The sequence below is a fragment of the Aphanomyces astaci genome (assembly GCF_000520075.1).
Source record: "Aphanomyces astaci strain APO3 unplaced genomic scaffold supercont1.10, whole genome shotgun sequence".
Lineage (NCBI taxonomy): Eukaryota > Oomycota > Saprolegniomycetes > Saprolegniales > Verrucalvaceae > Aphanomyces > Aphanomyces astaci.
In genome coordinates, this window is record NW_009798273.1 from 1,146,920 (window position 1) to 1,158,228 (window position 11,309).

General features: G+C 45.6%; 3 protein-coding genes across 3 annotated transcripts; all 3 read left to right on the forward strand.

Annotated features, from left to right (window-relative positions):
- Nucleotides 1-3,274: 3,274 nt before the first annotated feature.
- H257_05548 (hypothetical protein) lies at nt 3,275-3,751 on the forward strand (the record flags this gene model as incomplete). Its single annotated transcript, XM_009830458.1, has 1 exon — nt 3,275-3,751. The coding sequence occupies one exon, from the start codon at nt 3,275-3,277 to the stop codon at nt 3,749-3,751; it is 477 nt and encodes a 158-aa protein (XP_009828760.1).
- A 2,833-nt stretch (nt 3,752-6,584) lies between these two features.
- Nucleotides 6,585-7,775, forward strand: H257_05549 (hypothetical protein; the record flags this gene model as incomplete). Its single annotated transcript, XM_009830459.1, has 2 exons — nt 6,585-6,659; nt 7,617-7,775. The coding sequence occupies 2 exons, from the start codon at nt 6,585-6,587 to the stop codon at nt 7,773-7,775; spliced, it is 234 nt and encodes a 77-aa protein (XP_009828761.1).
- A 2,337-nt stretch (nt 7,776-10,112) lies between these two features.
- On the forward strand, nt 10,113-11,309 carry H257_05550 (hypothetical protein; the record flags this gene model as incomplete). The annotated part of the gene is made up of 2 exons (XM_009830460.1): nt 10,113-10,299; nt 11,059-11,309. The coding sequence occupies 2 exons, from the start codon at nt 10,113-10,115 to the stop codon at nt 11,307-11,309; spliced, it is 438 nt and encodes a 145-aa protein (XP_009828762.1).

Genomic DNA, 11,309 nt, shown 5'->3' on the forward strand with positions numbered 1-11,309 from the left:
GATCGAAACAGGAGGCTCTGTTGACGGTGGAATATATGGAATATATGCGCGTAGCATGACAAGACACGTGCGACAGATTTAGGAGTTCTTCCACCCTTTTTCAGATGTAATAGCAGCGCCTGGGATTGTGAGAACTGTCACATGCTTCGGTTGACTCTCTGTCACCCGAGAGTGCAAACAGCGGTTGCATCTTCGTCCCATCTACGGCAATACATACAGTAGAACACTTGTTGCATGTGCGGAGGCAGCTATTTCCTTGGCATGCCGATCTCATTGACTGATGGACCACAACCTTCTTTGACGTGTTCAATAGAGAAAAGATGGTCTCGTCCATCCATGTTGACAAGCGACATGGAGTGAGCGTGATCATGAAAGAAGGCAATGATAGTAGTGTTGTCAACCGCATTGCGAGGCCTGCTTTGGGCCTTCGTGACCTTGAGATGAGGGTAGCGACCAAGGAACCTCTTGTATCAGCCGGTGGACAACTTCCCATGCATGAGGCGTATCACGTATCACGTACGAGCTCGAGCATCTGGGTTGCCTCCTGGACAATATGGCGACAGTTGATGGGGTGACCATATTTTTCCATTGCGAGGGTCCATGTGGCCAAATCCTCTTCGAACTGCCGCAGTAATGGCGGCGGTCCCATTGTCATGAACGCATTGGATGTGATGCGGCTTTAGCAAAACCCACATGTTTCCGAAGTGTCCGTTGCGAAATGTCGTATGCACTCGCAGCAGAATGTGATTGGGCTTTGGATAGGACTGCCTGGACGGCTGCTATCAGGGTGTCAACCGTGTAGGCGGTATTTGGTTGTCAAATCAAACTCGAAAATCTTTTAATATATATATTTTCCCAGCAATAAACTTTTACAAACATTATTGGCATGAGAGGTACTTTCTTGTTCAATAATAAAGCTCGAACGATTTAATTGGATGAAATGAATCGGCACTTCACTGGATATTCGTCGCATCACAGGTCGGTCACGTTAATAGTTTTCCTCTTGTGGCGGGTTGATTTCCTGCCGGAACTACAGGAGGCCTTGAAAAACGTAAAAGTCGAGCTGAAGTGGGAAAAACACCATAATATAGTGCTTTATGAAATTTGATAAGTACAATTTCACATAAGTATAAATAATGTAGCAGTTAACATTTTGTAATCTGCCATGAAATAACTCGACGAATGAACGTTTAGCGATCATGAGACTTCAAATGAACGAGTAAACTTACAGTTAAAACAATGCAGGAACACATCGTACACATTACGTTCTCTAATTTGAGCCTAAAAATTATGAGGTTGGGATTATATTTTATGTAGGTTTCGATTAGATTTTTAAATATCGACGAAACCAACGAAACGTTCCATGTCGAGGTACGATTTCGGGTAAATGAAGGCGAAATAAACGGATCTCAATACAGTACGTATTCGTTGAAAACCTGGAATGCTGCCTGCGGACAAATAGTTTGGAAGCAATTCGTCAAAGTTAATGCATGGTTTATCGAGGTCAAGTTAATATTTTAATTTGAGTACCGTCGATATTTTAACCCAAAATTCGACGAAAAGTAGAAATGTCGATGATTGATCATAATTCGATCCTTTGTCAGTCGTGCTTTCTCCTTCCACGTGACTATCTATGTGGATTTTGTTGTGTTTTAACCCGTCGTGTTTCACTCGTTTTCATGCACACGGATTGGACATTTTTCGGTATGTTTTGACTAATACAATTTGCCTATTCCTTTCATACAAATCTTCATATAAAGAAATGACGTGCTTGGGTGAGAGCGAAATGGGCCGCAGATGTGGCCGCTGCACATCCAGGTTCAAGCAGAAGCACTGAGGTATACGAGCTATAGGAGCGTGTAGAACGGATAGTGCCACAACTTTAGCACGTCTAGCTACGCATACTACGTCCCCACCGAGCTGTCCTGCACCAAGCTCACAGGATAGAGCCCTGCCATGCCGCGACCACGACATGGCACGGTACCCCCACGATGACAACATGGAGGTCGCCATGGAGGTCAAAAGGTGCGCTGCGGCGTATTGTTAGGAAGTATCTATGATAGATGGGTCACCTGTGCTGCCATTGACGAGAACATCTCCGTCAAAGTCGGCTTCAACCTCCATACGCGTGGTCCTCAAGGTTCGATGATGCTGAAGGGTATACAATACTGTAATCAAGTAAATCATTATCCTATCCATTTACTTGGAATACCCCAATCACGACCAAAGCATGACTCTTTGTCGTTCTTGAAAAAATTAATTCCGAAGTACGACAGAAACGATTCTGATTGGCTCCGTTCGTTTTGAAAAGTTACTTGGAAGAAGCCAATACATTTGTTATTGTGCATTTCACCCAAATTTGGATTTGGACTTGCGAATCATTTCGGCAAATTCCAATAGAGTCGATTTGATCCAATTTAATCTTGCACAAAGTGTACTATGCAATGATTAGTATATATCTAGTTTTGCCTAATACGGAGGGACTGAGCCGAGTCAAACGTTTGGATTGGCAGAAATCACCAGAACGTGATTTGATTGGCTTAGGCGGTACTTTAATACATGCGATTCTGCCAAGGGCTCCAGTTTCGAATCGATTTGACAATATTTGTTTACAAAATGTAATCTGCCTGTTTACAAATATTATACATTCGTTTTAAATTCTGACTTGTCAGTTTACCAGTAAAATATCATTAGAGCTCTTTCCAAGATTTGTTGTAGGTTAGAGTTTGAAAGTCAAACATGTCGCATCGCAGTAAATCTCACGTAATCTTTTTTGGCACTTTCGGAGTCCCCATGAGTTTGAGTTTGACACAAACCATGAGTATCTATTACTAATTGCTTCCAAATTGGTCAAATAAGTACACTTGACATCAAACTCAAAGTTCTCGAATTGACAAAATAATCCTATCTTGCATCATACTTAACGGTGGTCGACAGCTGTGAGGTGGCATTTGGACATAACGGTCTTTCGAAAACAATGATGAATTTTTTTTGATGAAGCGTCTGTAGCGTGAGCCGAGGGCTACAATGCACTCATTACACACATTCTTCGAATCATAATACTCTCGACAACACAATCCAAAGTTTTAAATCGCGTCAAATTTCATCCTATTACGCTATAACGTTATACTTTCAATATTTTACCTTCCAATGTGCATAAAAATATTTGGGTAGCCTCAGCATTACCAACGCTGACACTGCATATATTGTGTGACATGATGCCATGGTTGATGTTGAGAACGTGGTGTACACGACACCACATTCAACACCATCCATGGCCTCACGTCCCCCACAGCCAACTGACGCCGATTGCGCCATCGCCTATGCCAAGAAATCGCGTCCACGCCACGTCACACACCATGAGATGCTCGACATCATCTTGGTCAACGCCATGCTGCGCCAAGACGACACGCCCAGGGCAAGTCGAACCGCTGCCCGCCTGCTACGCCGCAAGCCACAGCTGGTCCAAGAGGTTTGGAAGGCCTTTTTGGTGGAGACCGGCGGCACGGTCACCAAAGCCGACCCGACGATGGAGATGTCCACCGGCACAAGACTCCCGACGACGCCCACCATCGTGAACACCATTCAAGATTTCGTCCGGCAGCGCCGCCAAGAACGCATCAGAACGGTGTCCAAGGACATGGCCCAATTCCTCCAGGCCCAGCCCATTTTGTGCTTCGACCGTGAGTCGAACCTTTCCACCAAAGCGGCCCTGCGGTCGACAGAAGGTTTCCTGGCCAAACTCGGCTAGAAGCGAGGGAAGTCGAAGAGCCTCGCCTACGGATGTGTGCTGTAAACATTCAACATCGTGATATATACAGTGCGCGCCACATGAATAGACCCACATACGTTTTAGTGGATAACGAAGGGTTGCAAATGGATCCTTGTGATTGGACGGTGATTTTGATATATGATTTACCGCCTTTTGTATTGCGGGTCGTCCAAAAACCCGTCAGATTCAAAAATTTCGATCCTCACTCCGCGCCAGAAGAATAGACCCAGTCAAATATATTGGCATTGGAGGTAGTAAAACGATGGCTTTAGTGACCATATGCAGTTAAGAGTGTAACAACGTTTAGAAGCAGAAAGACCAACAACATCGTCAACAACAATCGGCCACGGAGCACTCTTGAGTGAAATGCGGTATGATTTTGGCACTCTGGAGCCATGGCCTCACCATCCGTGCCGTTCGTTGCGAACGCGATTGGGTGGTCCACGAAGGCGGTGCGAACCGTTTTGGCCAAGAAGGAGAGGGCATCTCTCAGCAAGCGTGAAAACCTCAAACACGCGTGAACCCCCCAAAAATTGTTCAAAATACGCGACACGATTAAATACCCCAAAAAGCACGCGTGAAAAACCTACACCAGTATTCCACGCTGTAATCCTCCTCTACAACGGATGTCGGTAAGGGGACAGAGAAATAGTTAGCCATTGAAGATTGTTCTTCGAGGTAAGCACGGTGCTTTTGAAAACTTGTGATATCCCCCAAATATTAAAAAAAAATATTGTCTTGTGTTCACATTAATAATATATTAGCGACTCCTGCCACAATATTAACAATAGTTGCTTCACACACACTACCATTAGCATTCAAGTAGAATTTCACTAAATTATATCTAACGTTACACGAACGCAATAACATAAACAAAAATCGTAAGTCAAAAGATCATTTACCACCTAAGCAACAAAATTTACTACGCAATCGTCATCATTGTTTGCGATCGCAAGGCCACATGCTCTTGCGAGGTCTTCTTCTTGCGCTAAGGCATCGCGGCAACTGGAGCTTGAAGCCATCCGTGGTAGTCAACCGTGATAACTCGCCACTACTGTCAACGTTTTTCTCCAGGGAGTCTTGCGCATCTTCATTTGAGGCAAGAGAAGAACTATGTCACGAATAAACTCACGCATTGCAGCCAAGACTTATCCACATCGACTTCACGGGTAGCAGATGGCTTAAAAAGAGAAAAGCTATACATCGTCTTGTCCAACGAGATCAGACACAATTCCGTGCACACAAACGTATTGATGATGACGGCTTCTCGTGCTACCACTACAGACACGACCAGCTCATATCTCGGCCAATACTGGTCCATTTTCATTCATTCTTCGCCTGGTCCGTCCCACTGCTGAGAGACCTACTCAGGGGTGGGACCAGTACTGTACATGAATCCATGGCCTTGTTATCTCTCGGACGTGCTACATGACAGGCGTCAGTTATCACTACAGCAAAGACCAGCTCTATCACGACGAATACAGGTCCAAATTCACTCATTCTTCGCCTGGTCACACCGCTGAGCGATCTACTCAGAGGTGGAACTAGCGCAGACATGGGCCACCGACGTGCCACACGCTATGCAGCAGCCCCATCACTACAGACACTACCTGCTCTATCACGACCAATAATGGTCCAATTTCACTCATGCTTCGACTTGTCCCACCGGTGAGAGATGCCCTCAGAGGTGGGACCAGACTTGTTCACGTAGATATGGGGTCGCTTACCCATGGGCATGCTACACGAACCATGTTGGACATCATTATAGACATGACCTGCTCTATGTCGGCCTATTATGGTATAATTCGAATGCTCGTTAATGCTGTGAACTACCACTACGAACAATGGATAGAATGAACATCAAATTTCACTTGGCACCCTTGGATTAGAGGGCGCCTCCTTTTGGCAGCAGGGCTGGGGTACAACTTCGCGACCTCACCTTAGCGCTTCTTCTTGCTACTCTTACGACTATGTGCCTTAAACTTAGCTATGCATGAACTAAAATCGGGTAAGGGAATATGAAGGGCGCCGTAGATTGGCGTTTGAGAAGGAGGTTGAACCTCATCTCCCAGTTTGGAAGCGCTTCCCAAATCTCGTCGATATGCACATATAAGCATAAGCTACAGTCAATAAACAGAGTAAATAGACACGTTACCATCCGCTTATTTGATTCTTCATCGTCTCACGCGTCCATCAAATGTACAGTGCTTTACACCGGCCCTTCGGCGTCGGCATGGTGCTTCGCGAAGTGATAGTAGCCTGGTTGTGCGTGAGTGGAACTTTGTTGTCGCACAAGTTGCACGTGTAAATTGAGGCGACCTTGAACGCTGGCATCCTGGAAATGAAATTATGGCGAATGCCGTCCAAGGATTACATTGATATTTGATTGGCCTATAATTTGATTGGTCCATCTCATTAGGTGTGATTTACCAAAATTCTGTGATATGCGCAGGAAAAAATATTAAGTCGGGAGGTATTGATCCATGTACCTTGTGATTCCGAATAAGATACCAAACCACTGAGGTATTCCCCGTTTGTGAAGACATAATGCAACTGTGTGAAAGATGTGATAATTGATTTTATATTCACATTTCTACGATGCATGGAAGAATTCTTATCTCAACTGTGGATACACGCCCAAAAAACTCGAAGAATGTAGTTAAAATAATGTCACTGAAACATTTCCACTTCCAACGAACGCGTAGGTTGAGTTAACATGAACGTATCAAGGTGGCCCTGACATGCTGAAATTTTTGCCCAACTGAAGGAGCGGCGCAAAGTCATTGGTCGACAGAAAAGTGGAGACTGGGAGATGAAAAATCTTACCGAGCTTGAAGAGTGGGGTCAAGCGCATCGGTGCGACACCGCCGAGGCATTTTTTACCGTGGTGGAAGACTCACGTACGACAAGTTCATGGAGCAGGATGAAGAGTATTGATGTGTACTATTTTACATAAATATACTATGTGTTATATCGTTCACATACAGTATGTAGCCGCAGGCTGATTGTACTGGACGTCTTTGAAAGGACGTATGCCGATCAAGGCGACGACAAACCCTACGTTGGACTAGTGTTGTCCTCGCGGCAGAACATGTGGAATATATCATGGACCCACGAATGTCAAGGGTCGTCGTTGGCTATATCAACTGACGGAACGTACAAACTGCATTTTGGTAATACACAGCACGTTAGTAATTGCTAGCCACATTCAAGATTCTACTATTTGTTATCCTTTAGGTGGGTCGACTTTGACTTGGGTGCTGTGTATACTACGTACTCCAGAGGCTGCATACGACACAAATTTCTGCCATACACGTACCTGTTCGTTCGAGCGGAGTGCAAAGAGGCGTACTATAAACTCTTTGATATTACATCAAGTATATACACCACCTTTTTCAACAAAGACCTTGTCCCTGTAATTGCGTCGATTGACTACACCGGGTACATCCTGGCTGCGTTGACCTCGAACTGCCAACTATCCTCACCATATCGTGCTATATTCAATTGAAGCACAACGTGCGGCGTCACAAGCACTTGTTGATCAGCAATGACAACTACGACAAAGTCAAGGGAGATATCGAACGTATGTGGCTCGCACAGACGTGGCACCAATTTCAACCATTTCAACCACGTGCATGTGGATGTGGAGCACGAAACTCGGCGAAGCGACTTTTCGCAGTGGTTTTCCGAGAACTATCTCACTTCGCCCTGGGATCAGTGGTTTTTGACAGCGTCTGGATGTCCTGGTGTCGTCGCCCATCAACAGAACATTGAAAGCCACCACAAGGGAATCAAGAGAGTAAGTTGTTTCTTGAGAACGATTAAGAGCATACATTCATAATAGGCTTATGCACATGAGTTGCGGGTCTTGACCAGTGTGGTACTCCAACACACCATTCCCAGGGTGCTGGTGTCTGATCAAATCGCGACGGACACGAGTCCAGGACTTTGGGCAGTCTGCCCCATTTCAACAGAGGTCCTCGAGAAGGCATTGACGGTGTAATCCTCAATCAATCACCTCATCGACTCGACAAACACACACGTGCACATCACACTTCGGTTGCAAAATAAGTCGTAGTCGCGCAGAAATGTCTTGTACAATTCGCAGAATGGAATCGTCTTATGGTTGTGTTAGGTTTATTTACTCTATTGATGGTGATAATGTGGTCAGATCAATCGAAAAGACCATCAAAGATGTCCTCCTAAGTCTTCACGCAGTTGCTGTTAACACCGACGTCAATATTCGCGACGACATGCTCGCACTGACGCCATTAAGCTACGACGAGGTAGTCTATTGCACCAAGTGAGATATAATAAATGTGTAAATAGTGCGGCGCTATCGCGCCTGAATTATTCTTGCGATATTGTGTGGGATACTACTCGAGCAGCTGGCTTTGCTCGGACATAGTGGCGTGCTTGGCAACCATCGGTGGTTTCAACATTGATGCAAGGTTGCGGACATTGCCGCAGATACAACAGAACGGAAGGCCGCGACATCCACAAGGTGCTCGGTCTGTCAGTTGAGACTCCAGATGATTTTTTTTCGCAACAAAACCTACTGAAGCGTATATCGAAGTTGCCGTTGAGCATTGTGGGCTACAAGTGCTGCAAGGACTTCAAAGTGTGTTAAGATCAAGACAACGGCTCAAGAGTGTCGAGCCTTCACACTGCTATCGGTGTTGTGGTGTCGTACCTTCCACAGAAGAAGCGTTGGGCAACACAGTTCGAAGTCAATGGTGAACGCTAAAACGTTCGCTTCGACGGCGTCAAAGTCTCAAGTGTGAATCATGCTGCAGTGAATCATGCTGCATTCATCGGCGGCGTTGACGTGACAGGTGGGGTGCCTTATATGTGTAGTTGCTTGACCACATTCATTGTAATTGATAAAAACTCATGTGCAACAGCGGCCACGGGTGATGAGATGTGAGGGAGTTAGTGGGGGAGACAATTCTACGTGTACGGGACTTAACCTGCGGTAGCACTAGTCGACGAACGAGTTAAATTGCACAACTATTGGTGGACATATAACAGGTCATGTATAATGATCACCAACATGGTTAAAGCGAGCCCATGTCTACGTGAACAAGTCTGGTCCCACCTCTGAGGGCATCTCTCACCGGTGGGACAAGTCGAAGCATGAGTGAAATTGGACCATTATTGGTCGTGATAGAGCAGGTAGTGTCTGTAGTGATGGGGCTGCTGCATAGCGTGTGGCACGTCGGTGGCCCATGTCTGCGCTAGTTCCACCTCTGAGTAGATCGCTCAGCGGTGTGACCAGGCGAAGAATGAGTGAATTTGGACCTGTATTCGTCGTGATAGAGCTGGTCTTTGCTGTAGTGATAACTGACGCCTGTCATGTAGCACGTCCGAGAGATAACAAGGCCATGGATTCATGTACAGTACTGGTCCCACCCCTGAGTAGGTCTCTCAGCAGAGGGACGGACCAGGCGAAGAATGAATGAAAATGGACCAGTATTGGCCGAGATATGAGCTGGTCGTGTCTGTAGTGGTAGCACGACGTGATGTCGTCGGCACATCCATGAGGAGGTATGACTGTGTATGTGTGTACGGGACTGGTCCCATCTCTGAGGGACATTCTAAGCGGTGGGACTGGTCGAATAATGACTGGAATTGGCCCCGACGTGCGATGATCGCCGACACATGCAAGTAGCATGTTTGTATTAGATGTCAAAATTGTTCAATAAAATAGCATTGCATCTCAAAATATTTACACGCCCAAGTCCCCGATTCCATACAGTTTTTATTGAAAAAACACGCGTAATTCCCCCACTTTTCATAATACGCGTAAAACCCCCAAAAAGCAAGCCTGAAAACACTTTTTCCGTGGGATACTAAGCGGATGAAGGCGCATTTGGTGGTGATGAAAACAATACGTTGCAGGCCACAGGGGAGGAAAATTGTAAAATGAAAAACTAAATTTGCTAGGTACATCTAAAAAGTCCTCAATTCATACATGATTTATACTTGATTAAGGTAATAAATTGTGTTCGAACTTCATTGGCTTAAAACATAGATCAGAACATGATGTCAGAATCGAATGACTGACCCAAGCGTGTAGTATGTCCTGTAGTGGACTACGAGGACAAGTTCGTCGCGGATACAGTCACATTACACTAATGTGCACTTTACTAAGAACGCATTGATTACCCCGTACCGTTCAAACATGTTCGCGAATATGTGTGATGAAGACTACGACGCTTACACATGACGCACGGGCATAGTGCTCCACTCACCGCCGCATTTTCAACGTCCCGCAGAATCCTCTGATTTTAATATGATGCGCGAGCACAATATCTCGCTTGATGTTACTATCATTCTTATGTCGGACTCCCTTCTCAAGAAGCGTGGTGGGGATGTCTGTCACTTCTTTGTGGACCATGCTCTGCGTTGTGCCACGGAACAAGAAGCGACGGAACGCCAAAACGATGAAGTGGAGCCGCCCGTTCCAACGAAGCCGTCGACGTCCAAGCAAAAGGCAGCCAAGCGCAAAGTGCTGGCAGCGAAGCGTAGTGGCTAAAAGTAGCCAATGTAATCACACTTTAACTTGGAGATTTTTTGACAATTATTGGTAACCATGAACTATAAATTGATAGGGCATACTAGTATAACCTATTTGTTTAATATCATACTAGCACCTAGCTTATGCATACCACTCTCGTCCACTAAAAGAGGTCGGTTTGTACGGTTTGCATTTGGATTGGCAGAATTTTTTTAACCTTGCGTTTAATTGCAATTTAATTGGCTTACCAAATAGCGCTAAATCTCCTCTTTGATTGGCTAATTTGATTGTGTTCCAGATCGTTATACCTCAAAAGTTAGAGCGGGGAGAAAACGTTGCTCGTTCTCGCTACACAAATATAGACCCGCTGATAAAGCACAATTCAATTTTACGTCTCGTGCCTATTACATGGCTTGCTCCCTAGTCGTCGTCGTGACACTTGTACCAATGCCAAAACCTACAACTCCGCCTAAGCGACAAGCACAAGCTCTCCGGTCTGCAGCATCGCGCCATCTACGAGAAGCTGCGTGGGTGCAGCAACAATGGCCAGCTCGCCCATGGGGAGTACACAGTCTCCGCCGCCACCTTCACGTGCCACTGGAAGATGGTCACTCGCATTTGTAAGCGAGGACAGAGTATCTCCGTCATGGCAGCGTCTTTGCCGTCGTCGACGCCAAATTTAAAGATAAAAACTCTACATTTCGATATTTATAAACTGTTTCATCAATTTGTACAAGTATAGATTTTAACAATTTTACTATGATAGGGAATTTGGGGCCGAAAGTGCAACGCTCCCCGAGCGACATCAGGGCCGCCGTCAAGGCAGTACCATTGGTGGCCCGCCAGATATTGCGTTCTGTGGCAGAGCACTCTGGGGTCCCGAAGACCACCCTCGTTCGACACATGGCGGAAGAATACCAACTGAAGTGCAAGTCAAGCTACTCCAAGCCGTTTCTCACCGAAGACAACGAAAGAAGCCACGTGAAGTATGCAATGTCTTTTCTTTTTCATCCGTAA